The sequence below is a fragment of the Varanus komodoensis genome, unplaced genomic scaffold (assembly GCF_004798865.1).
Source record: "Varanus komodoensis strain SLA01 unplaced genomic scaffold, ASM479886v1 scaffold53, whole genome shotgun sequence".
NCBI classification, from domain to species: domain Eukaryota; kingdom Metazoa; phylum Chordata; class Lepidosauria; order Squamata; family Varanidae; genus Varanus; species Varanus komodoensis.
Genome location: NW_025336126.1, coordinates 374,252 through 401,919, shown reverse-complemented (window position 1 = coordinate 401,919; position 27,668 = coordinate 374,252). Strand labels below are relative to the sequence as shown.

At 42.2% G+C, this 27,668-nt stretch overlaps 1 protein-coding gene across 1 annotated transcript in view; it reads left to right on the top strand.

The window, feature by feature from the left end:
* The first annotated feature begins 2,023 nt into the window (after positions 1-2,023).
* LOC123032147 (integrin alpha-X-like) overlaps positions 2,024-27,668 on the top strand; it is a 38,003-nt gene continuing 12,358 nt past the window's right edge. The window contains exons 1-17 of the mRNA XM_044447834.1: positions 2,024-2,135; positions 5,143-5,248; positions 5,753-5,856; positions 6,550-6,614; positions 7,098-7,212; positions 7,633-7,763; positions 13,193-13,326; positions 15,142-15,292; positions 16,220-16,370; positions 18,597-18,670; positions 19,790-19,922; positions 20,697-20,845; positions 21,762-21,896; positions 22,570-22,776; positions 24,220-24,350; positions 25,260-25,417; positions 26,764-26,915. Coding sequence (XP_044303769.1) covers positions 2,099-2,135; positions 5,143-5,248; positions 5,753-5,856; positions 6,550-6,614; positions 7,098-7,212; positions 7,633-7,763; positions 13,193-13,326; positions 15,142-15,292; positions 16,220-16,370; positions 18,597-18,670; positions 19,790-19,922; positions 20,697-20,845; positions 21,762-21,896; positions 22,570-22,776; positions 24,220-24,350; positions 25,260-25,417; positions 26,764-26,915 — 2,133 coding nt within the window. The 5' untranslated portion in view covers positions 2,024-2,098. The remainder of the gene's footprint in view (positions 2,136-5,142; positions 5,249-5,752; positions 5,857-6,549; positions 6,615-7,097; positions 7,213-7,632; positions 7,764-13,192; positions 13,327-15,141; positions 15,293-16,219; positions 16,371-18,596; positions 18,671-19,789; positions 19,923-20,696; positions 20,846-21,761; positions 21,897-22,569; positions 22,777-24,219; positions 24,351-25,259; positions 25,418-26,763; positions 26,916-27,668) is intronic.

Genomic DNA, 27,668 nt, shown 5'->3' with positions numbered 1-27,668 from the left:
TCTTGAAACATGAGTTTTGTGTTGTTTGAACCTAGTGGAGAGAACAAACCATGTTGAACAAGCCACAGTTCCTAATCCAAAACCAAACCATGGTTCTCTCTCTTCACGTGTTGCTCATGGTTACCAAGCCATGGCTTTTTAGTGCAGCTGGTTTCAGACAGCACAACAACCCATACTTCAGCAGCAACATGCACTCCAAGCATACTCAACTCTTGGGTGTGAGTTACTGTGTTGTCTGAACCCATCCAATGACATCTGTGGCACCTACTTGCCACAACAGTTGCCCGGCCCAAAGTTAGAGTCGGGGGAGCTATAAGGTCACAGTGGAGAAGGCAGGGAACTCGCATCACAGAGGCACTCTGCCCAAGGGCAGGCCCCCCCACAACATCTGCCCACTATGGCATTTCTGATGCATTGCGAAATTTATTAGTTTTCTTCAGTGAACCCCCCTCTCCAATGTTGGCAAGCACGTATATGCTGCTTTTGTTCCTTTGTGTTTTGCAACAGTTGTTCCTGAGCAGCATTGCTGGAAAAAAAACATGAAAGCCTTTCTGTCTCACAATGTATAATGCCATTGTTACACCTCACTCTTTAAAAAGCTGAAGGATAAAAAACTTGCTTCTGCTGCTTACAGACGCCCCTAGTAGAGCTGCAGATGCTGCTGAATCATCTATTGCACATTTGGCCCAGAAGCATCTTGGACTGGGCTGATGGAGCTGTCATTCTTTCGCAAGTTCAAGAGACTGAACTTTGTAGTTCCTCAGAAACTAAGGGAAACTTCTGCATCCTGTTTTATTTATTCCTTTTCTGACTAGACTGAAAATGACTACTAGAATTCTCTTTCCCTTTGTCTATTTTTGGCACCTGAAAAAATGCAACTAGTTCTTCTTCTGTTTGCTATCGTATTATTATACAATAATAAACAACCCAAGCATTTCCCATCAAATTGTTAACTCTTAATAGTGCTGAAGTCTGCAAACCGTCTAAAGGCAGTTTTCTGTTTTGTCTTGTTTTTAAACAGGCCTTCTCGCTGGACTTTTAATACCACTTTGACTCGCAAACTTCCTTTGTAGGTGAAAGGTACTCCCCAACCGCCCCTGCTACAGAGATTCAAGTGCTTAGAAAATCTCACACGAACATACTTGTGTGTTTCAGGATCAAGCTACCAATTGCCCCACAGCCCCCCCCCCCCCCCGCTTCAAAATGAAAGTGGCAAGTGTAATTACACTTTTAAAAAACCGAATCATGTGACATATCATTTTGCCCTTAGATTGCTGCTACGGACAGAGAAGCAGAGCTAGTTTAAAAAAAAACTGGTAGTGTTGACTTAAGGTCACAGTCTTTCCTTTTCTCCTGGCAGGGCTTCTGTGCCTAAAACACAGTTTCAGGAAGGGGCAGGAAAGGCCAAATGAATGCAGGGGCCAAATTCAAAGCCTTCCCATCAAGATCCAATCATAGGCTCACATCTCAAAAACCACACGGTTATACTGAGCTCCTTATCAGTCTCAGGCATGGGCAAGGAGCTCACGACCACTTCTGTCTTAGGACGAGGGGCTTTGGCAGAGAACTTTCCATATTCTAGGCTTCTGCAGCTCACGTCTTCACTCAGGCCATTCAACTGAAAACGGGGCTCCTACTCCTTTGGCGTCCTAAGATGATTCTGCAAGAAGGGAGAGATCAAGACTCTGCAATCTCTGGAAGAAGTTGCATGGAAAAGAGAATTTTAGGAAAGGTGCTTTTTACACTCCAGGGAAAGCTCTGCCTGCTAGGAAGGAAGGCAAGCTGTCTGCTGCTCAGCAGTTGCCTCTGATCCCACCAGTGGTCCACTGGACTTCTGAGAGCCATCTGTCTCATCCGCAGGAGTCACACTGAGTCATGCTTTCTGGTCTGGCTACTGCCCCCTCCACCGCCTCTGCTGAGGGCTGGGCTTTCTTCCCTTTCTCTGTGTGAGGTAAAGCAAAACTGCATTTCTCTACTTTACACAGCCAGCTGCTTACTTGTAGGTTCCCTATTAGGCAGTCCTTTAGCCTGCTGGTCTTTTCCTCTTGCCCTGAGGCATCCATCCTGCCTACCACCCTACATCGGAAGCTTACTGAGCATGGATCTTCCTCTGCTGTTTCTTCACCTGGGTACAGGTGAGTGACAGAAGCAAGGGCAATCAGGGGTGTGAATTGGGTGTATGCATACAGATCTTCTGAGCATAGTTCTTTTAATCCGCAGTCTTGTCTGTTCAGATAGAGATCCTAAAAATAAAGTGTAGGATTTACTTGCCCAGTGGCAAAAGAGCAACCATTTATAGCGATCAGAAAGTGTTCCTTCCATTCTACTGGGACGGCATTAGAAAGTTTCTTGTTACTCATTTTCACCTGCCTGAATAAGCTCCATTGTTTGAGAGAAATTGGTTCTGTTCCTGATTTCTCACATGCTGCCTCTACAAACATGTGCTCATAGGATGACAATGCTGCAGGAGCGCGCACACACACACACACACACACGCACACACATGCATGCTCCTTACATTAACCCTGTCCTTTAGGGTAAGTATTTTCTGCATCACAGAGAAAAGCAATGGTGGCAAGAGGATAGAAAGGGAGATGACATGGGCTACATTTTTTTTAAAAATAATTGGTCCTGCTCCTATGCTACTAAACTGCAGCCTGTCGAAGTCATTTATTAGAAGTTAAAAAGCAGAGACACTTGAGAGTTCTCATGGCTTGCACTAACTATTTCCGCTCTCCACTGTATGTGAAAAAAGCACACTGTGGCTGTGGAAAAGGCAAGTGCTGTGTACAGAATCATCAGAAAAAGGTTCAGAAACAAAACTACTGGTGTCCTAGTGCCTTTATACAAATTGTTATGGCCTGACCATGTTTGGACTACTGTGCATGGTTCTGGGTGATGCATTCAAAAAGACTGTTTTAGAGCTAGAGAAGTTGCCAAAAAAGAGAACTGAAATGATCAAGCGGCTTGCTCAATTTCCCTATGAGGGAGGATGACAAGATTTGGAGCTTGGAAAAGTAATAGAAAAAAGTGTTACTTAGCACAAAATTAAACTACTGAATTCTGCTTCTTCAGAATGTTGTGAATCAACTGAGCTGGTTTTAAAAGGGGATGAGACAAATTCATGGTGGATAAGACCATCGGATTGATCACTGTGGGAAACGGTATAGATTTGGGGAGAGCTTTGGGCTGATGGAGGAGGATCCCCTCTTTTTTTGTTCTTATCTAATGCTTTTATGAATGTAAATATTTAGCAATCAAATTTACTTTCTCTTGAGATTCTTCCCCCACCATCACTTAGTTTTAGCTCTATGAGGGAAAGGCAGCTGGGACCTTCCCTGAGCTGCCGCCATCTTTATGACTGCCCACCGGCACCACGGTCTGAGCAACAGCGGCATGAATAGAACAGAGCCTGGGTTTGAACCTTGTCTCAGACTGAACCCTTGCTGTCGGAAGCATGTATGTGGACAAGGAAGCAAGCATACAACCCACGTCCACAGATACTTATTCTTTGTAAATAATACCAAGATATAATGGGAGACTGGCCTGTCCCATTTTGCCTAAGCCATGGTTCACTACTTTGGCATTCGAATCACAAGTTGCATCTTACTCAGCAAACAATTTTGTTTTGTGCCTGTTGGATGTGACAATGCCTGTGAAATAAGAGACATTTGTCTAAGTTGGCTAATTATTGGTGGTATAATATAGCTAATCCTTCTTTTAAGCCTACATTTTTTGGAACACACAGATGTTGATTATTCTTGGAGGTCAATATATGGATAAATTTTGCATAGGAACATTCCTTAATATTTACCGATGTACATGCTCTTTTAAAATAATGTACCTGCCTCTTGGAAATTAACACATGGTCAGTGCCCTTCTGATAGCTAAAAGACTGATATCACAGCATTAGAAGGATAAATACTCACCTTCTATAATGCAGTGGATCAAAGAACGTGCAACGCTTTGAACTTTTGAATGGGTAGTGCATGGATACTATCAGCATTTGGTTATTGGTTTGCTCTTGGAGACAATTATGTGTAGTTCCTAGGAGAGAATCCCTGCCAGTTGTGTTGCAACTCACCACTTCTGTTGTACAAATGCCTCCACCACTTCTGCCAAGGCAGGCAATCTGAAATGAGCAGAAACACTTGTATTTTCACACACACACACACACACACACACACAATGCTTTTTTATAATATTTATAGCCCACCAAATTTCCTTCCAGAAAGTCAAGGTCACTCACTTAATCCTCCTCTTCTTTTCAGTCTCATTCTCACAGTTATCCTGAGAGTCAGTGACTGACCTGAAGTCACCCAGTTGAGCGCTAAAGCCTGGATCTCCCAGATACCAGTCCAACATTCTAGCCACTATACTAGCTATTTGATCTGTATCCATTGAAGCTGATTTATGCAAACTTACGTAGCTACTTTTCTTCATGTCTTCTTTTTCTTATGTTGCAATTTTACAATAAAATATCCAGTGCTTTTTTTGTAAAAAAAAAAAAAAAAAAAGGTGCCGGAACTCACATCTTGTTAATCTTTTATTAAAACAATTATATATTCAGTTCTTAATATTCTGGACTTTTTGTTAGCAGGACCGGTGGTTGAGAATTAGTAATGTTTTTCATTTTTAAATTTGGGGTCACACTTTTACACTAAAAATTAAAGATTTTTCAATTCACCAACATTTTTTTAAAATAATTATTTACCTTTTGCACGTAGCCAGTCACTGTACACACACTAACACTGTGTAATGACACATAATGGTTGCCACCCGCAGTAAGCACTCAGTGCGCAACCACATAACCAATCACAAGCCGAGCAGTGCCATCACAACCAGCGCGGACACACAAGCAGCCCGCATGCACCATTTTAATGATTTTGCCCCCAACCTGCTACGCCCAACAGGGCAATTCAAATTCATGTGGAAAAATCCGTCGAAAAAAGGTGCTGGAACACCGTTCTGGTGTGTTCTATGACAAAAAAAGCCCTGAAAATATCTGAACCTGAGCAACAGTGGTAGAACTAGGAATCAATTAACTTGGTGTGTGTTGGTACAAACATGCAAATGTGCCTTCTTGTGTATGAGGCATGTGAGAGCCATGATCAGCCCTGAAAGTTCATTTGTCTCCTGCAGTGTTGGTGCCGTGGTGCTCTGGATTCAGCGTGGACGTGGGCGCACCAACTATTTTCCATGGGCCAGTTCAGAGCTTTGGGGCGAGCGTGGCACAGACCAAGAATACGTAAGAGGAAGTTGACTTGGGGTCAGGGTTGCGAGGAGGGGGAAGCAGGGCAAAATATAGCAAGGTCCTGGATGCGCCCTTCTGGATTGCCCTTTCTCATCCAGCACTAAGCTCTTGGTGGCCTGACTCAACCATGAGTTTCTGATCTTATTTCTTCTCTGCCTGTCACCTTTATTCGTTCTTCTACCATCCCCAGAGGCCTAAATTTATGACTCTCAACTGAATAATCTTGCTTTCACTTTCCTAATTCTAGGGTATTGTCCTTCATTCCAGAATATTTTCTTCCCCAAAGTTATATTTTTGTAAAGCCATAGGATTTCTGTACAGCTTAAATAAAGCTGAAATTTAAAGTAATTATATTGGCTCAATTTAGTATTTGTTTTTCCAGCCTCTCCCTTCCCTCTGTTCCCTTTGTTTGCTTAGATTGCTTTGTAAAGCACCAAGAGTGTTGATGAACACAATATAATAGAGATTTTAATAATCTGTTTCTTCTTTGCCCACCAGGGTGTTGGTTGGGGCCCCTCTCCAGATAGGACGAGTGAATGAAACCGGTCAACTCTACCGTTGTCAGTATCCTTCTGGCGCTTGTTCAAACATTCATATCCAACGTAGGTATTACTTGATGCATGACAACATAATGTATACTTACAAAAACCCCTTTCCCCCCAGATTGTACCACCTAAATCAGCTCAGGAATTCTGAATCCAACTCATTTCTCCCATCATTAGACTGTTTACACTTTCAGATCTCAAAAAAAAAAAAAAAAAAAAAAAGCAGCAGAAGAAAATATCACAGATAGACCATAGACCACTCAACTCTTCCAAACTTTTGGGGAACTGAGCTTGCCACTTCTCCTTTTTCATATCTCCCCTATTTCTTCAAGAAGAGGGTTGTTAGGCTTGGGCCCAGTCCTGACTATTCCAGGGCAATGGATTTGTTCCCTGGAGCTCCAAGTGTCCACTGAGGTCAAGGCAAAGCACCTCCCAATAGACTCCTTCCTTCAGTGAATCCACCTGCTCATCACCACTATCACCAGCTGCTTTTTCTTCTCATGCGCTCACCCATTGTGTGAGAGCCAGTGAGCAAGCAGACAATGCTGCCTGCCTCTCTTGCTTCTCAGCAGCCCCTATCCTGGGCCAGAGTAAGAGGCTGGTGAGCAAGCAGGCTGCAAATTCAGCTGGCTTTTGCCAAGGGGCCCCTGTTGGAATGTGGATCCCCACCAGAAACTCAGGTTTGTCTATCCTTAACACCAGCTCTGCTTATTATTATATAACTTCATGTGTATTTCTTACTCTTTTCAGGACCCGTAGATGCGGTTAATATGTCCCTTGGTTTGTCCTTGGCTACCCAGAATTCTCAGGTCTTGGTAGGCATACATGCTTTATTTTGTCTGTTTGTCTGTCGATCGCATCTGTATGCTGCCTCATAGCCGGAGGCTCTCTGGGGGGCTCACAGTTGCTTAAGAAAATATTTAAAAATGTATACCCTACCCTAAAGATGAATAATTTCATGCTGGCTAGCAATAACAAAACAAAGTAATTGCTATTTAAAACATGATGTTTAAAAGCAAAGCATAAGGAAAGCCAGTGTTATCTAATGCTATACAAGACATGGGAAAAATGTCATGAAGGGTTACGGTATGTTTGCTGCCCGGAAGAAGTACTGTTTTCTGCCTCGAGTGCCAAATTGTCTGGGTATTATGCACCTTGACTGAGGCTGGGGAGACACATGCCACTTGCCGCTGTGCAAAGAGCCTTAGCAAAACGCCTGGGCTCTCCTTCGGAGCCCACATTTTTTCACCAGTGCTGCCCTTGCTTACGGCGACCCTTCCTCTCCGTTTTCTGTTCAGGTATGTGGCCCCACAGTGCACCGAGCCTGTGGAAAAAATATGTATGTGAATGGCTACTGCTTCCTTCTGAACCAGCATTTCCAACAGGTCCAACGTTTTCCAGAGACTTTGTCAGGTAAGACCTTGGGGCTACAAAGGCAGGTCAGACAGAAAGGAAGGCAGGAGACCCCTATATGAAATTTGGTTCTGCAAAAAACAGTAGGGCTTTCTAGGATTTAGTAGGGCTTTGCTTTTTAACTCTGTAGGCCCTTTAATGTTTTTAATTTGTTTAAGGTCCTAATATTTCATTATTTTGATACATTCATTTTTGTAGTTATTACTTTGGTTGGTATTTTATTGTTTGTAATTTTTATTAATGTAAATTGTCTAAGGGCATTTATCAGTTGGGTGGTATATAAATATAATCATTTATTCAGGGCCTGATATACATTGGTATAATGTCGTCTTTAATCCTCTTCCAATGATCCAGTATCTTATTATAAAAGGAGGCAACTTACAAATGGGTACTCCCTTTATCTCCTTTCATCTATCCCAGAATGTTCTGCTTATCCGACGGACATTGCATTCTTGATTGATGGCTCAGGTAGCATCAATACACAGGACTTTAACAAAATGAAGCTTTTTGTTTCTGAGAGCATCAGAAGACTATCTGGGAGAAACACACGGGTAATGAATACTTGGGTAGTGCCGTACTACAAGTAAGCTTTACCCAGTCCTGTGATGGTCTTGGGCAGCTTTGTATCCTTTTTCGGTTATGGTATACAACCTATGCTCCTGGTCCCTGCCTTCCTCCAGGATGCCTTCCACACTTCTGGATGGGCTCTGTGGAAGCCATAGCTGTATAGATGCGACACTGGCATGCACTGCACTGCAAAGTTGTATTTGGACACTGCTTGTTCTTTACATTGTGCATGCAGGCAATGCGAACCAGCAGTTTGGCAATGTATCCATTAAGGAGTGGCTACATTAAAATGTTTCTGAGTTATAGTTTCTTAATGGAGATGGCTGCAGTGATTTACATACATGAAGGACTATCACATGACAGGAGCCTAGAATGCTACCTTAAACCAGGTCAGACTTGTTCTGTCTAGTGTGAAATGCTAGTCACAACTAATGGAAGCACCGCTGATTTCAGTGGGAGTGAAAGTGCAACCAGATGAATTTGGTTCCAGCCCTCTGTGTGCAGAACCTCCCTAGGGACTGGCAGCCTTTAGGGGGGATGGAAAAATTTGTTAGTTACTTATTTAAAAAACAGAATAAATGAATTTTCACCCACTCCTTGGAATGTCATCTAAACGATCCCTCTGTCAATTGTAAAATGCAGACTGAAAGAGAAGTAAGTGCTGTTTCGTGCTTTTATGATATCCTAGATATGTCTGTTCTATGTAGGCAATTGCATGCCTGTTGCATCTATGTAGCGCGGGCTTCATCAATGTGGTGCCTCCTAGATGATTTTGGGCTACAGATCCTAGACTTCCTTTGTCCATGCTCACTGAAACTAATAGGACTTGAAGTCCAACCATCTGGAGGAACAAGGCTGGGGCAGCTGATGCCATAATGGGTGAAGAGCGACAGTTCAGTGGCAGAGGAGAGATTCAATGCCTAACATCTCCAGTTACAAGTGATCGGATAGCAGGGATGAGACCAGCTGCAATTTTGGCCCCCTGAAGGTTCAGCCAGAATAGAAAATACTAGACAAGATGGAACAAGCCTGATGTAGTACATGGCAGTTTCCTACGTTCCTGTCATGTGTGATGCTCTTGCATGTAAATCACCGTATGTACGCACACTAAGGATGTCACCCTATGCATATCTAGGCAGAAAAAGATCTACAAATCCCAGAATGCTCCAAGGCAACTGACCCTATAGTGTATTTCCACAACTAGCAATGTGTATACTGGCCCTTTGTTAAGATTTTTAATTTTTTATTATTGTTTTCTTAAAATAGATAAGATCCTGAAAAAAGAAGGCTATAAGAAAAAAAGTGAAAGAATTGCCAAGGGATTTTAAACAAGTATAACCATTGCATTCGTAATCTGCACATTTCCAAAGAAATTACCATTTTCTATCTTTCTGTCAATCAATACTCTGTTGAAGCTCAAAGAAAGAATTACTATAGTTCTCTATATTGACAAATTTCCCAATCACTACAAATCAATTGTAAATCATAGGCAATATTTTAATGAGCTTCCTTTTACATCTTATTAATTATACTGGATATAATAGAATTTCCATTTATCATTACATTCTTCAATTGGTCTTCTGTTTACATCATTAGTTAATTTTGCAACCACTGCACACACCGCCAATTTGTTCTTCCAGTCTTCAAATGCTGGGCATTCTGGTGTTTCCTATTTAGAAGCAATTATAATTCTTGCTGCAGTTGTCATATATTTGAATAACTTTGACATGTTCTTTGAAAAAGCCTATGGCATTATGTTCAAAGGCATAGTCTTAGGACTCACAGAAAACTTAGTTTTAAAGGTTTTCTGAATTTCCGTGTATATCAATTTCCAAAATCTTTTAATTATTTTACAAGTCCACCACATATGGTCGAAAGTCCCATCTATTTTATTGCATTTCCAGCATTTTCCATTGTACTTCTTATCTATTTTTTCTTTATCTTTTGGGGTAATATACCACCAAAAAGCATATTATACCAATATTCTCATAGTGCTTGACTAGCTAAGAATTGAATGTTTAATAAAGTTTCCCATTGACAAGCTATTTCTTTTTTGAGATTCTGCATCCAAATTGTCATCCATTTCCTACCTTGCTGATTTTCAGTGTCATATTGAAGTAACTGCTTATAAGGTATTCCTAATAGATGATCATTTTGTTGTGCAATCAGCTTTTCAAAATTCATCAGGTCTCTTATGGCACTGGTTTTCAACCTTTCCACAGCTGGGGACCGGTGAAAACCAGAAAACCACCTCAGGGACCCCTGAGGCAGAAACAAAAGCACCATACACATAATACAGTATTCTGTGCATTAGTTTCCAAACACAATACCAAAAAAAAGAAAGAAAGAAAATTCTTCAAAACAGCAACAGAAAATTCTCAAAACAGAAACCCAGCAACAAAAAATGCCAACAAAAGAACAAAATACTGAAATCAGTGCAGTGTGGCTCCCGGCTGGCTCCCACCAAGCTGTATCTCCCCTCCCTGGCCCCCTGGTGGCACCAGTGCACCCCCCATGAATGCAATGCCAACTGAGGAAGAGGTGGGGGAGCACAGGTTGTCCCTGTGCCAATCTGTGGTGAGTGGGATGCACCCCCCCACAGACCAGCAGAAAGTCTCCCATGAACCAGCACCAGTCCGCAGACCAGTGGTTGAAAACCTCTGTCTTACAGTGCCATCCCCTAATTGTATTTCCCCTTTTGGTCTTGAAAGCAGTTGATAATAAACAAGTCATTGTATATTTTCCCCTCCATCTTTTAGGTGTTGCCAAGATTTAAGTCATTCTTGTTGGTCAATCGTATCCCCATAGGTTATAAAGTCATTATTCTTCCTTAAGTACATTCCATATGCTTCAACGGGGGACATCATTCTTTTTCTTATAGAATATCACATTTTTATTAGGCCATCTCTTAATGCATGATTATTATTTGCTGTCAAGGCATTTCTAACCAACTCGTTGGCCCATAAGTGATTGTGCATTCTTTCTTCTATTTCTAACTTCACTAGCCTATTATTAACATTTATAATCCAATCTGAAATCCAAACCAGGTGAACTGTCTAATAGTATAGCTTTAAATTAGACCCTGTGAGACCTTCTCTCTCCTTTTCATCTTGAAGGATTTTGAATCTAATCCTCGTCTTTTTGCAATTCCAAATAAAAGCATTCAGATGTCTTTGCCTCTCTTGAAGAGTTTTTCCTAGTATAGATATTGGTATCATCTGACCCTAACCCTAAATATTTGACTGGGTTTGAAGTTATTTCACATCCTGAAATCCTTTTTATACTTTCCTCAACCAATTCTTTATTTGGCCATTAACCTGCAAAAAACAAAAAATGACAGTCAAAATAAGGAAAATACAGTTATGTTAAAATTACAGTTAATTAAGATAAGGAAAAAATACAGTTATCCTCAAAAATCTAACAGTGGGTAGAATTAATCCTACTCTAGACTGTACAAACTATGGAACAGTATTTGGCTGTGATCAGAGATATAACATTGGATTGATCTGATAAAAGCATCCTAAGAAAAAATACATTGGAATGACCAGGATATTTAGAAAAGAGTGGGAATAACAATTATGGTGAGCACCTGCATAGAGAGGGCCATAAAGAATAACATACTCCAACGATTCAATTATTTCTGCCCCACATGGGCACAGTCTCTTTTTAAGGGAGATTTTTTTGATATCTCCCTCTGGTAACAGCTGTTGGGAGGGCATTTAGAAGGATAAAGCCCTTCTAAATTTTGGAATCTTTTATGTGGTAGAGATATCTGGCTGGTTGGAGAAGATAAGCCAAATAGTTCAAGAGGTGTTTCTGGATAGAGTAGGACAATCTGCTTGTAGCTCTAAATCATGACCCACATTGCCCACTGTTAAGTTCTACCAATGCATGTTCATAGCCCATCAAGGTGATAGCTGGCCATGAATAACCATATAATTGCAATTTGGCCTGTAATTCCTGGCTCCAGGAGCTCTGGAAACTGTCGGGCATGATTAAAGAGACCAAACCAACTTGAAAGGAGAGATAGAGCCAGTAGGAAAAGATGTAAACCCAGGCTGAAGTTTGAATCTTAAGAAGGCCAGCTTTATGTTGAAGGACCGTACTTGGCACACAGTGAGGTGCTTGAAAGATGGTTCTCAAGAACTTGGAGTGACCTCTTTCCAAGGGAAGAAATGACCTGTAGGGTCCCAGCTGAGCTCCAAAAGGAGCTGGGCTTGAATCTTAGCTGAGAAGACTTTCATTGCTGCGGTATATGCTGTGCTCCTTTAGAGAAATAAAAGTTTTGAAAGCCGACACTGTTTTTTGTGCATATAAAAACTGTAGCTGACATGATATTTATGTAGCGTGGAAGACAATTCCTAGATATTTGCAGGATTTAATTTCAGTACTATAGTATAAAGTAAGTTATACTTTCCTCTTTCTGTTTTGTTGCAAACTTTAATATAAATGTCATTTTCTTCTTATTAATTTTGTAGCCTGAATAAAGTCCAAATTCTTCAAGGTTGATCTATTATACACTGAATGGACTGATGTGGATTTAGAAATTTCAGGTCTATATCATCAGCATATCATTACATTTTATATTCTTCTCCATCTACTTTTAAGCCTTTAATTTTTGAGTCTTTATTGCTAAAATTTGCAGTAGAAGAATAAATAAAAGAGACAATAAAGGGCACCCTTGGCATGGTCCCTTCTCCATTCAAGAGCTGTCAGTTAATACTCCATTAATTAAAATCTTAGCATGTCATTTAGTGTAAATTGCTTGAATCCAATTCATAAAGCTTGAAGGGCCAAGACACATTATCAAAAGCCTTTTTTGCATCTAGAAAGATAAATGCTTTCCTCTTCTTGACCAATTCAGTTGTGTCAATCATAAAATGAACATTATCTTTCATAAATCTTTTTGGAATAAATCCAGTCTGATCTATATGAATCTGTTTTTCTATAGCCTTTTTATGATTTAAGTGAATTTGAGAAAGAAACACCAGAACATTTTTGTAAGACAAATATGCTTGCAAAAATCTTGAATTAATATTGTCCTAATTAAAATTGCTTTAGAAATACATGTTTTGGAATGGCAATATGTGAAGTACTGAACATGAAGTTCATATGGGTTTTTCTTTAAGCTGTCAAGAATGCTCAATATTTTTTTGTAAAGTGCTCCACTATCCAAGTTTTTTCTTTTTAATCTAAATTAGACATTTTGGATGTTAACTTTGGAAATATTTGCAAAGTTTTGACTTGGCATGGGTGCTTTGTTTTGGTTCTAGAAGAGCTGTTCTGCTGGGGCTGATGATTTTAGTGGAAGTCTGTTCCAAAAGATAACCTATGCTCCTACCAAATTGTCCTGCTCTTGAACTGGACCATACATGACACATACCCACTAACACCCTTTTCTTTTTTCTCTCAGTTTGCCCTCATGCAGTTTTCAGACAAATTCATGGAACATTTTAATTTCAACAGTAATGATCCAGCACACCGGGTAATGGACATTCACCAGATACATGGATGGACCCACACAGCCACAGCCATCAAGAAAGTTGTGTATGTTCCTCAAAGCCATTATCCCTCTGAAACAGCCTTGACCTTCTCTTCACTCCTTGTGAACTCGTCTCAATCTTTGGCTGGGTTTGCTCAATGTCACAGCAACCCATTCTTGATGAAAAGCGAGTTGCCCTGCTGTGTGAACCTGGAGTGACTAGTTTGAGGACAACAAGCCACTCTGATAAACTGTAGCTTGCTAGACCTAAAATGAGTGGTCATATCATCCAAATCAGACAATCCCATTGTGAGTTGCAGGAATCAGTTAGTGAATCAATTGTGCAGGGCGGCAAAAACACTTTGCCTCTCTTGCCAAACTATCCTGGACCAGTGCCAGCTGCCCCACCAGTGCCTATGTGGTATAATGGAGTGGCCATCACTGGTTCATGATCATTTTGCTTTCCCCCTTCTCCTTTTTCTCAAAAAATAGCTTTTGTAGTCTCTGAGTTGACAGCTAGTGATAGCCACTCAAGAGGCACATTGAAATGGCTGTTAGTGGTCATTGCCCCTTAAAAATGCAAGAAGCATGCACATTTTTTCAAACTTTTTTTTGGACAAACTTGCATTTATGCTTGCATTTGTCTCTGTCAAAAAACCCTGAATAAGAAACCCGTGACAGAAAACAGAGTTTTCACAGCTAGCTGTCACAGTTCTGTGCTCTTGTAAAGGGGGTGGCTTCTATTTTCTCAAGCAGTTATAATTTTAGGAAAGGATAGACAAAAATCAGGTGGATAAGAATCTGACAAGAATTAGGTTCAAGCAAACAAACAAAACACTGGAGCATGGGTCCTCAAACTACGGCCCGCAAGATGGATCCGGCCCGCCATGCCCTCTTATCTGGCCTGCACTGCTGCTTGCCACGCGCAAGGGTAGGCGGTGGCTTGCTCACTCAGAGATGGTTTTGGACTCGCTGGGAGATCTCCAAGCGAGCGATGTCGCCTCACCAGCCTGCGTGCCCAGGCACCCCCGCCTCACCAGCTCGCGTGGGTCGCCGTCGCGTTTCACCTGGACCCCTATTGAAAAAGTTTGAGGACCCCTGCACTAGAGGATCCACTAGTGGATAAAGGGCGTAATATTCTGGCCAACCCCTTTTGTAGGCAAACATCAGTGACTTGGGGAGTGGGGTGGACAGCTTGCCTTTTGATAGTTGTCAAGAGAAGGAAAAATGTAAAAATAAACTGCTTTGTATCCTCTCTGTGTCAATGCCTTTGGTGGGTGTCTCCTGTACTTTGATAGCAGATACCCCAAGGACATTGCTCACAAGAGATTTTTCATTCCTGACATGTGCAAATCTGACTGAAATACTTATATTTATATTTATATTTATATTTATATATATATATATATATATATATATATATATATATATATCGCACACATTTCTGATGCTAAAAAAAGTTGACTCCTTGACAGCACATCTGAAGTGCCACTTGGGCACTTTGGAAGGTCTTCCATGGGCTCTCAGTGTGGCTGTCTGGGAAAAAGCGTGGAGTGAAAAAACTGCAGGAAGAACAAAAGCAGTCACAATAATGGCAGGAAGGGCAGTCAAGATGGGCCCTACCACACAGTCCCCTGGGATACCTGCAGGACAACTGAGGAGGAAGGAGCTGGGGCAACCTACAGTTAGTCAGATTGTCAGCTGGGTGAACTCTGAGTTGTTTCACCAACAACCTTGCCTGCGGAGCTTATTCTCAGAGTCAGTTGTCCTGAAGTATGAACCTGCCCATTCTCTCCCCCTCTCTCTGTTTCCTAAGATCCTTAGTGCATGTTCCAGCAATCAATTCACCATCTTTCCCTGCACCCTTCTCTATTCGCAAGGAATGAACTGTTCACTTCTTATAAAGGCTCCCGAGATGGGGCCACCAAGATTCTTATTGTGATAACAGATGGGAAGAAGACGGATGACCTCCCATACCGCCATGTGATACCATTGGCCCAGAAGGCTGAAATCATCCGCTATGCTATTGGGGTGAGAAAATTGCACTGAGTCCCTGCAAAGAGCATTATGTTGATTTGTTCAATGAATCTGGTCACCTCCATCTCTGAGACATAAATCCCCTTTGGGAGCAGCCTGCTTGCTTGGATAGGGTCTCTGTGTGTCTGTGTACACACAGCCAGCAGGTCATTTTGAGAACTAGAGTCTGTCACTCAGCTCTGGGAACTCCAAATCTCCTGTGCATAGTTGAAGATAAGTGTACAGGTCACAAGCTTTTAGAAAGTCTTCATTAAATGGCCATTTTTATTTTGAAAAACATGCAGCCAGGACCCCTGCCACAGCCGTCTTCTTTTGAAAATATTGTTTCTTGCCACCTCCACCTTCAGCAGCAAGCAGCATCAATAAAGTTTTCAGCAGGAAACTAGTACAGGGGGCTAATTCAGACTACCCCACCCTCCCCTGATTCTTTTCTTTCGCACCTAAATAAATGTTGCTAGTTGAAGCATGCTTTTTTATTTTAAAAGTATGAGCAACAATTTATAGGGCATGGCACCCACAATGGATTGTCATGTTGTGAGAGCCTGGATTGATTCTCACAGGGTGGCTTGTTTGAGGGCAACATAGCACGTCATAGGTGTCGTTATAATTTTTGCATGACATTTCTATACTGCCCATAGACAAAGCTCTCTGGGCGTTTCACAACATTTAAGACACCTTTCCAGACTTCAGCCAGGCCTGACCCTGACCCAGATTTCAACCAGGCCTGACCCTGCTTAGTTTCCAAGATTTGGCAGGATCAGGCACTTCAGGATATACAGAAGCAACGTCTAAGTATATGGAAGTTGTATCACATTCACTGCTAAGTACAATTTCTGTTTGGCATGTCACTTGCTTGAATGTCATAGGATCTACTTGCTGTAGTTTATGCTGTCATTTCATTCTCTTTTTCATCCCATGAAGGTTGGAGGTGCTTTTTCAACCACCAGTGCCAAGCAGGAACTGAGAGACATTGCCTCTGAGCCTAAAGACGAGCATATTTTCAAAGTGGACAATTTTGATGCCCTCAGAGGTATCCAGAACCAGCTGCAGGACAGAATTTTTTCCATTGAAGGTACTACCAGGGCTCAACGAAATGCAACCACATCAACTTTCTTTTTTGTTATTCCTTCTCTCTCTTTCCCACTCACTGCGGCATAAGGTTTTCCTGAACTGAATTTGGAGGAATATTTCACACTAGAAAAGATTTTGAGCACTTTTACATTAGGAAAGTTATAACTTTTAGACCAGGTTTGCATAACGTAACAAGCCACCATGGCTAATCAGCAACGGTGGGTTTTTATATTGTGCAAAGCTGGTATGGTTTATTTTTCTTGAGTGAGCCACTCTGCAAACACATGGCTTGTTTTAGGGTGTTTATACGCATGGTCTTTGTTGATTCATCCAGACCAAACAGAGCAACTTCATTGTGGGTGGCTGGGAACAGCTATACAGCTGCCTGCCAAGAGTGGGGAATCCCCTGGCCTCTCCTTGCAGTCTCACTAGGTGCACCCTCATTGTCCTTCATCCACTGCCGGTTCCATGGTCCTAAACATTAAGAACAAAGGGCATGGAAGAATGTCCTGGACACTTCTGCAACTTTTAATTTTAATGTCCCCTAGGAAATTTGCATACATTCCCACTCTGTTTTACTGCTCTGTCTAGAAATTTGAGTAATTTTCACTTCCATTTTACTGCTCTGCTATGAGAATTGTACAATTTTCTTCATGTTATTACTTTACATGAGACGTTAGCGATTTCCTCCTCTATATTAATATTTTATCATAACATTTTAGCAATCCCTCTCATTGCTCTGTAACCCATTGTCAGTTGGCAATGGGGAGCAGTGGAGATATGCAGTAAGAATTAAATGTGGGGTGAGGAACTGAAAGCAGATGATATTTTCAGGAAAAAAGGTAATTTAGCGGGAGGGTGCTCTTACTTCAACATGAAGTACGTTTATGCATACATAAAGCGTATGAGCTACAACATTTTTTAAAAAAGGGTGTTTGCTGGCAAGTGATGCATCAAAGTGGAGGGCACTGACAGGAGGGAAATTTTGGAATGCATGGCTAAATATCAAGGAAACAGTGATGTGCTCTTTTGCAAGCCTCACAAAATAAAATACTTTTTAAAAGTTTGCAAGCACATTATCATGTTTGTAAGGGTTTGGGAAATTATTTTCTTTTTGTGACCTGATGTAGGGAGCCTGCAGAAAGTGGCTGATGACTGCAGGAGAGAAGGGGCTTTGTGGGTGGGTACAATAGATGGCAAAAGGGGAAGGGGACGGCAGAGAATGATGTGGCTAGATGGAGTCACTGAAGCAGTCGGCGTGCGCTTAAGTGGACTCCGGGAGATGGTGGAGGACAGGAAGGTCTGGAGGAGTGCTGTTCATGGGGTTGCGACGGGTTGGGCACGACTTCGCGACTAACAACAACAATTCTTACTTTAAGGTAGCATCGTGCAACCTTTAAAAAAGAGGTGTTCGCTAGCAAGGGAAGCACTAAAATGCTTGTGACAAGGACATTGACAAATAAGGGCTAGGAGCGTGCTTGGCTAGCTACTGCACATGTGCTTTTGAGCAAGTGGCAAATATCCTGCTCACTGAAGTTACCGCATCCATAAAGGCTCAGAATATTAATTCAATTTGACAGTTGAGGGGTTTTCCTTAGGGGCCAGGAACTCCAGTGAAACAACAGCAGAAAGGATGCTGATATAGGGACTGAGTTCTGCAAAGACACCTGAGATACATGTCAGAGCTGGTGGGAGGGAACAAGGAACCCATGGTGGCCTATTCACAGGGTAGCTTAATATGGCATGCAAAACTGCCCTGCATGTTGCTGACCTAGGCACCATTTAGGGGCAGCCCTGGGCAGTGACTCATGCAGAGCTGTAACAGGTAAAAAAGCGGGTCATTCTGCTGTGTCTGTGCCTAGAATGCAGGTGCATGATCTGGTCTGGCCTAAAGCAGGGACATAGTACAATTACTCAGTCTCAGCAGTAGGTGATTGAAAGAACAGGCAAGCATAACAGTAAATCCTGTTTGAGAGCTTCAGCTATTGACTGTTCCGAACCCACTTGTTGATATGCGCCCTCTTTATTATCTCATATGATTTGGGGCAGAGCGTACCAATTTAAGCAAGCTTTGGTTCTAAACATTGGCAAAGCCTGACTCAACCCCTGCATTAGGCTTCAAACACACTCAGGCTAGAATAGCAACCAAGGATAAAGAGGCGAATTTACTGTAACCTTTATGGACTCTTCCTGTTTTCCTACGACCTCTCCCCACTCCTCGCTACAGGTACACAATTCCAGAGGAGCAGTTCCTTCCAGCTGGAAATGTCCCAGGAAGGATTCAGTGCCCTGCTGACTCCAGTAAGTCACTCAAGTCCCAGAGCTTGTGAAAAGTCCATGTATTACGTTTCAAATCTGGGAAATTCCTTAATTATATGTGATCAGAATGATGTAAGTGAAGTGTACAGACATGGATTTGTTAAGGTCTGCATATTTCTGATGCTGTGGTACGTTCTTTTCATACATTTTAATGTGCATTCCAAGGAAGAGAACATCAGAGATAATGGAGCGAGGTAAAGGGCATGAGAAGCATTTCTAAACTTTCCCATAAGATCAAATTATGACCTTAGGATTCATGATGCAGCAAACTTGCTGGGGCTAAGCAGGCCTCAGTCAGTGGGTAGCTGAATGAAGGTCTGCTTGGGAATTTTTGGCATGCCACCATCTTGGAAGCAGGCCAGCATATAAAGAAAGAGCCAGGAAATGGTTAAAAAAACCAACCCAGAGGGAGGCCTTTCTTTTGAGAGAGCCACCATCAGAAGAAAGTTTTGTAGCTATCTGGGGGAGAATATTTTTGGGCCCTCTCAAGCTGTAGAACACCCCCCCCCCCCGTGGAAGTTTGGTTTGCCCCTCTCTTTATCCTTCTTTTGGCAAGCAAAAACTGCTTTATACAGTAAGGACTTTAGTCTGTAGGTGCATGTTATTAATTTTTTCTGTAATTGTTATGTTTTTATTGTATTTTAATATATTGTTATGGTAAATTTTAATTGGTCCTGTAAGTTGCCTTAGTAGAAAGGTTAGTACAAATAAAATATATTAACAAACTCCAAACTTGGTTTTTATATTTGCTGTTAGTATTGAAATTTTAAAATATTCATATTTTATGTTTTTAATGTATTGTACATGACCCGTAGAACTTTATTGAGTGTTTAAAAGTGCAGAAAATTAAGAAATGACAACTGAGCAGTTATACAATGTATGCTGCTCTGAATATAACTGTCAGATCTCAAAACCAACCAAAAAAAAGGCCAAAATTTAGGAATGCATTAGAATGTTTAACTGCAACTGCAGAGGGTGCAATGTTGCAAGTCATCAATCGTACCTTCCATTTTTAATTGTTTCTTTTTGCCTCCTTTTATTTTCATTTTCCTGTTGGTGTTGCTTTGGGGCTTCCCTGTTCTGCCTTGTGCCATGACTTAGGAAGAAACTTTCTTAGGAGCTGTGGGAGCCTATGACTGGTCTGGAGGGGTGTTTCTATATCAAAACAACAAGAGAAACTCCCTCTTTATTAATGTCTCTAGCACTGCAGAGGATGTGAACAATATCTATCTTGGTAAGTAATCATTCCAAACATTCCTCTGCCCCAGCACCATCTTCTGCCACTATGCCTTTCTGCCCTTGAGGCAGCCGCAATTCTGGGCCTCTCCACTCCCCTGCCAGTGAAGGGATTTTCACAGACATTAACATGTTTCCTCTTCCATTTGCCCTCTTTCTCCCTCTGCCCCGCTTGAATATAAGAAGCAACTGTACCAGGTCAGGCCATTCCCATCACTTGCTCCGGGATACTTTTAGCTGGAGATGCCAAGGAGTGAACTTAGAAGACCTTCTGCATGAAAAGCGCATGCTCTGTCACTGAGCCATGGCCTGTTTCCTGCATCATGATTTGGGCAGCGAAAGAGATTTGTTGTATGCAAAATCTGTAAAGGACCTACTAGCTAGACTGGGAGCCAGTGTTGGATAAGGACCAGGGGGCTTGGGTTCAAAACTCTGCTCATCCCTGAAGATTACCAAGTGACTGTAGGCCAGCCACCATCTTTCAACATAGCCTGCCTCAAAAGGTTGTGAGGGGTAAATTGCACGAAGCTGACTTTGCTACTGTGTGATCCTTGGATAAAGGCCAAGATAAAAATGTAATAATAAGTACCAATAATTTTAGCAACTAGAGGTCTGAAAACCTCAGTTCCTAGGAGAAACTGAAATTTCTCTTTCAGGGAGTACTCTGCATTTAGACCGCAGCCTTCTAAATCAGTCCTACTGAGCAGTTCTAAATACTGGCTATCCTCAGATGCTACTTTCAGATCTTCTCACCCTTTTCTCCTCCCTATAGGCTATTCTTCTCAGACTGTCCAGCTCAATGGGAGAAGAGGCCTTGTATTGGGAGCCCCCCGCTACAACTATGTTGGCAAAGTTGTTCTCTTCGAGAGATATGCCCAGAGTGGAGAATGGCTGTGGGAAATGGAGGCTGTTGGGGAGCAGGTATGGACCAGGGGCAGGTAGCCACAGGTGGAAATGCGGGATTCACAGAAAGCCAACCTCTCAGGATTTCTTTGCACATGTGCTTGTGATCCCTCACTTGTGAACATTTGCAGGGCTTTTCATAATAACATTTCGCCGGAATTTTACAGCTATTCGCATGGGGTTTTTTGAGCAAAGCAAGTCTGGTATTTTCCCTGATGGTGTCATGATTCACTATAGAAGCCTAGTGTAGTTTTGGCATTGCAGTCCATACCACAGCACCCCCTTGTGTTGCATGATGAAACATACAGAAAGGCAGCAAGGAAAACTGCTGGAAAGAGTCCTTCTGTGAAGGATACTCCTATCCTCCCGCAAAGAAAACAGAGGAAGTCACAGTAAAGCACCAGGTTAAATGCCTCATGGGCAAAATGTGAAACTATAGAGGCTATAGAGATCACAAGATTTATGAACTAGTTGTCCCACAGATGTAAGAGATACCGCCCTCTGATCATTTGAGAAAACAGCTCTGACTTGGGAACTGTGACTCCAGTCCCCTTTGAGGATGGCACGGAAACACCTGTGCTGGTTGTGTCTCCAAGGTTAGAGGAGCAACCTTGGAGAGAGGAAGAGGGAGGGGAGGAGCCAAGTGCCACAAAGATATGATATATCCTGGTGGTACCTCCGATTCCTTTCTCCCTTGGCCCTGGCCACCTCACCACTTTGCAGATGGCAAGGCGTACAGAGGCAACCTGCACTTCCTTACTGCACTGCTCTGCATAGGATGCCTGTAATCCTCCCAGCTTGGAGAGTCCAAGAACCCACACTGGATCAGTCCAGCTTAAAAGTATGCAAAAAGTATATAAACGAGATTCAAAACATGCAGCACAAGAGTTCATCACAGAGAACCAGACCTGTTTTTAATTGTTTGATGCAACAGGTCGGTTCCTATTTTGGAGCAACAATATGCTCAGTGGACCTGGATCAAGACACAAACACAGACTTGATTCTGGTTGGAGCCCCCATGTACTATGATGGTGTTACAGGAGGAAGGGTTTACATCTGTCATTTTAAGGTAAGAGTGAAGAAAGTAGGCTTGTGTGTAAATGAATGGGTGAAGCATAGATAAAGACTGAGAGGGCTTTAGTTTGGCTAAAAAAGGAAGCTGCTAAGACTTTAAGAGTCAAGAAATGAGAGAGATTCGGGTTCAATAATGTCTCAAAGCCACACTCTGGCCTGGTAGCCCTGCCAGGTGTGAGCACTTTGAGGTAGAGAAAAAGCATTCCACAAATACTTGGAAGAGGACCACTCTTCATTATTATGTCTTAACATTTTCAAGTGGAGAGTCTTGGCATTAGAAATGTTATTTTTACAATTTTCCCAGTTTATACATTCTGTTACATTTCTGGGTTTTAGAAAAGAAACATTGAAGATTTCCCTATATAACATATACAAACTACTTTATAATAATACTATAATCCTCTTAGGGACCCCTGGGAGCTGTAGTTCCATGAGAGGAAATGTTCTTTAGGAGGATTTCTAGAACTCTCACTAAAGGACAATTCCTGGGATTCTTTCAGGAAACTGAAAGCTCACACTGACATAATAGCGATATAAAGTTCACAGTGTAGATACGGCTACAGGTGTTTGTTGTATGAGGTAGAAGCCATGGGGTAGGGGTTGCTGGCTGGGAATGGTTTTTCTTTGGCTCTCAACATTAACATGTTTTCTTTGACTCCACTGTATAGAAGACAACACTTCAGTGTAGCCCAGCTTTGAAAGGGCTGGGGGGACACATTTTTGGTCGCTTTGGAGCCAGTATGGCAGAAACGGGTGACATCACTGGGGACAGATGGACAGATGTCGCAATTGGGGCCCCCATGGAGAATGAGAATGCAGGAGCCTTGTATATATTTGCAGGGAAACAGACTTCAATCAATCCCAATTATATCCAGGTGAGCTCACTTCTACTTCCTTTCTATGGAGGATGTTTGGTATTTTGGCTTACTCCTGAGGTTTTCTAAATAATAAAGTCACCTCTTTTCCCTATTGTTTCAACACTCTGAGAGCTTGCTTGACCCAAGACACATCTAGAATTTCTTCTGCACTAGTAATTTTCTCTGGGAAAGCTGTCATTTGTACTTGACAGAATAGCTTTGTTTTTGCAACTATCTTGCATTTTGCATCCATGCATTAAGTACGTCTGTTACAACACACAACATATTGATGTTATTCATGCGTTGTATCTGTACTCTGATTGGTCATTCAGCAAAAGGTCTTTTATTCATCAATTTAAATAGGCGTTTACCTCTTGTCCAAAGGCGTCCGCTTCGGTATTTACAAATACTTAATTATAATGTATATTATCATTTATTTTAAGTATTAATGTCAATATTATTATTTATTTATATTTATATAATAACATTATTTTATAATTCAATACTTCCATTGTATGGGTGATGATCCTAACTGGGGCTTATTTTGGGCTTATATTTTGGGCTTATATTACGAGCATCCTGAAAAATCATGCTAGGGCTTATTTTCCGGTTAGGTCTTATTTTCAGGGAAACACGGTAGCTATTGAAGCTTTTGGGGACTCCTGTGTCTTTATTTAAAAAGTGTGCATTTTGGGTTTAATCTATTTTTCTTCTTTCTGCTGATTGTGGATGAGAGATACCCTTATGGTATGCCATTTAAATAGCTTTTAAAAATTGGCACCAGTTTCAGTTTCTCTTCCTGTCAGTAGTAGGTTTTGATTTCCTTTCATTATTTTCCCTCCATTTTTATAATAAAACTGCTATTTCATGATACAAATATAAAAGTTAAAATGAAATGAGAATTGTAATTAAAACCACCACCTTTCCACAACAAAAGACACTTGGGGAATTAAGAGTAGTTATTCCTTATTATTCCCCAGCTGTTCTCATTATCAAACAGTTAAATGGACTGAACCTGAAAGGAAGAAAATGTTTGCTTAAGGTGGCTGGGAACTTTTGCTGAATAGAAATTACTTCTGAGGAAGTGTTAGAGTGGGGTCTTGAGCCTGGAGAAGGGCAATATTAAGTAATAGAATACCATATTAACTTCCGTATGGTAAAACCTTTGTTCCAGTTCCAAATTTCAGTTATATACAGAACAATGCCTTAGCAGCAGTGAAGGGCTCTGGTGTGACAGCAACCTAGGAGGGGAAAATTGAAATGTTTGCTTTTTGTTTACACCATTCCCTATGGGGATGCTGCTAGGTTTATGCTTTCTTAAAACTGAAATGCAAGAGTATAATATTTCGATGGAGCGGCTTGTGGAGGAGATGCACAAGGCATTGGCTCTCGCATTCCTTGTTCACCAAGGTTTTTGCTGGTGACAGAATGCCCATTTCCCCTCCCTTGTTCTTTTTGCAGCGCATTGAAGGGCTGAAGTTTTCTGGAGGATTCTTGTACTTTGGCCAAGCAGTCAGTGGAGGAACAGACCTTACAGGGGATGGACTGAAAGACATTGTTGTGGGACGACAAGGACAGGTCGTGCTGCTAAGGTGATGGGTGTGTGGGAACCATCCCTGCTTTTCTGGCAGTTCTTCTACTCCCTTCAAACAGTAGAGAATTCATTTCCACATGTGCCTTTTTAGTCCTAGAGCCCAAGTACATGTCCTAGACAGGCACATTTTCTACAAGCAGCAATTTGTATTTACTTTAATTCAAATATATTTCCTATAAAATCAGAGCACAGTTTGCAATTCTAGAGTACCACGCACCCTATGCTAGCTGGAGAATGCTGGGAGTTGTTGGACTTTTTTCTGTCTAGACATGGATAGGATTGCACCTTAACAGTCTGGGATATGGTCTGCAAATAAATGGTGGGCAGAAGAGGAGTTGCGCTTGCTAAAATCAATGCCATCTCTCCTTCCTGTTCTTCAACAGAGTGGAAGAGAAGTGGCATTGATTTTGAAGTTTTTGAAAGTATAGAGATGCCGCCACTGTTGCATCTAGTATGGCAATGAGGACTTAGCCAGTGACTTTTCTGTAGGGTGGCACCTTTGGGCAGCTGCTGCAGCTGCCTCAGGGGGATTCATGTTTGGTCCTCAGCCATCAGTGGCAGGTGGGTGGGTCTGGGAGCCATCACTCTCATTTCCTGTTACCTCAAGCAAACGGTGATTGTGGGTTATTGATGTAGGAAGGACTCTGTTCTGTTGAGGTCCCCTCAAACCTGAAGCCAGCCCAGCTAATGCACAACATTGTCACAACTATCCTCCCCTTATCCCCACTGGTACCACCACGAGGAGTAGGTATTGGATTTAAAAAGAAACTGAACAGATGCTCAGGGGTTCTGTCCCAGATATGAGGCTCTGTGCTTTCTTACTGGAACTGCAGACACATTGAACATGTAATCCCTAATCACAGGGGGCAACTGGGTTATGATGGTCCTGTCCTTCTCTTCCTTTTAGATCCCGTCCCATTCTGCAAATGAGGGTCTCCATTGATTTCCACCCTCCTGTGATCCCCACTGCAGTCTTTGACTGTCATGGACAAGAATTCTTGGGGAGAGAGGCCAGCAAGGCAACAGTGTGTTTTAAAGTGGCTTTGGCAACTCAGCAGACACTAGGTAAGGTCACAGTACCTGTGCTGGACGGCAAGAGGAAGCAACACTGATGTAGCCCTTTCTACCCACAGGCTTTGGTGTCCTGCAACAGGCACCAGTGCTCTAACATGTGCAGACACGCAGTTGATTCAGAAATACAGGGCAGGGTGGGCTACCTTTTTTGGCCTTTCAGGCAATATCTGGTGATGAGTGGCGCATTGGGGGCCAGCCACATGCATGCACACAAATGTATGCACAAGCCTATACATGAGGTGGGATCCCTGGGAATGGAGGAGGCTAAAGCCTCTTCCCTGCCCCCCATGATCCTGGCTGCATCATGAGCTGTGAGGAGTGGGACAAAAGCTTATGCCCCTTCTCTAGTGACTCTAACCAGGAGCTGTTTCTCTGCCACAAATGGTACCAGAGAAACAGTGATCTGTGCCAAGGTTGCTGAGGGAGGTGGGAGGCCAAAGCCTCTCCCGGCACCATCACTGTTGACCCTGACTGGCGCCAATGACTTTCCCTGTGCTGCTAACAGGGCTCCACAGCCCCTGTGATCGGGGATGGGGGTGGGGAGTAAATAAAATACCTGCATGCTTGGCAAATTGTATGGAGTGCAGGGGAATGTTCCATGTGGCCTGTGGCAAAGCGTCTTGCCCAGCCCCAAGCGAAGTGGTGTGGCCTTTGTATTGGCTTGCACTGCCTCTTAATGCACAGCTGAGGGTGAGAGGGAAATCTATCCCCGCCTCAAAAGCGTTTTCCCTGATGTGCTTTGTTTACTAGTATTACATCACATTTGCTCCAAAGACCATACTCATGCCCCAGTGTGTTGGAATTGCTAACAGATTCCTTCACAGGTGGGCCTTTCTACTAGTTCTGCTTTGTCTAGGAACTATGCAAGAACGGTTTAGTCCTGGAAGGTCAGAGACAGGAAATAGTCTGAGACCTGCTCTAGTTTGCCCATCCATTCCCCACCACCCTGGTCCAGCTTTTGAAGGCAGCCTCTCCTTGATCCCCTTGGTCAGTTTTATTTTGGTATACTTTTAACTCTCCTTTCTTAGTAGTTATTGCTTGATGTGATTGATAGAGCATACTTATATCACACTTTTTGACCAGAGTCCTCAAAGTGATTTAGAACAGATGTAACAAGAAACACATCGAGGACAAAACTGAACAATACCAGCAGCCCAACTTAAGCAGGAACTGGAACTGAAGTTCCTTCTTGCCAGGTGGGGGATGTCAGTTAGTCCTGTGTGAGTGGAGATAGTTTAACTGTGGCAGAACTCCCTGACTTTTTATGTAGACTTCCTCCTCGTTTTTGTGATGCTAACCATAGCCCCTGCCTCTTTCCTCTCCCTTTCCCCACCTAGGTAAAATACTGAGTGACCTTCAGTACACCTTGGCCCTGGACTCTGGAAGAAGGAAGATTCGCGCCTCCTTCCACTCTAAATCCCCTGTTCTCAGTACAAGTTTGGTGATTGGCCTGGAACAGACTTGCCGAGATTATTCAATTATATTGCCTGTGAGTTGGCATATTGCTCAGCAGGATGTCCCTGAAACATTTTAGAATAATATTCTGTCTGCAGTGAGAGAATCCAGTTCTTCTGCCTTTGATGATGCAAAGAAGCCTGTTTGTATTTGCATGGCCAGGTTTTGCCACTAGAGGGAGGCTGAGCACTCCATCTTCCTTGTGCACAGGAGCACACAGACCACCGCGCTCTTTTAAAACACTTTTCTCAGTGACTAGTTTACTGCATTTCAGTGCAGAATTGGAATTTCCAACTTTATTTCCTGGCTTGTGGTTGCATGACAAGTTCCAGCAGATGCAGTTCTCTCCACAACTTCATCTCTGTTGTGGGGAGCCTACAAAGATCATGTTTTGTGTTGTCAAAAGCATGAAAGAAGCCCTAATGGGATAGGAATTAATGCAAGTTAAAGCTCATAGTCCAATACTTATTTATTTATCACAGCATTTTTGGCCCATTCATCAGTGCAGAATCTCCCAGAGTGGCTTTTGGATCAATGAAAATACAACTCTCCGTCTTTACAGGCTTAGTTTTTTATTTAAAAAAATCATCTGGGAGCATTGCTGATGCAGCTTTCTTCGGTCCTGCTCAGAAACCATACAGTTCAACCTATCTGGGAAATTTGAAAGTACTAAGGATTCCACCCCATCCTTTTACTGTTTCCGGAAAGAAAAAGCTAGGGAAATGTTTGAAATATTTGTAATATTTACTTGACTGTTGATAGTGATCTTGGAGCTGTCTTTGGGCTC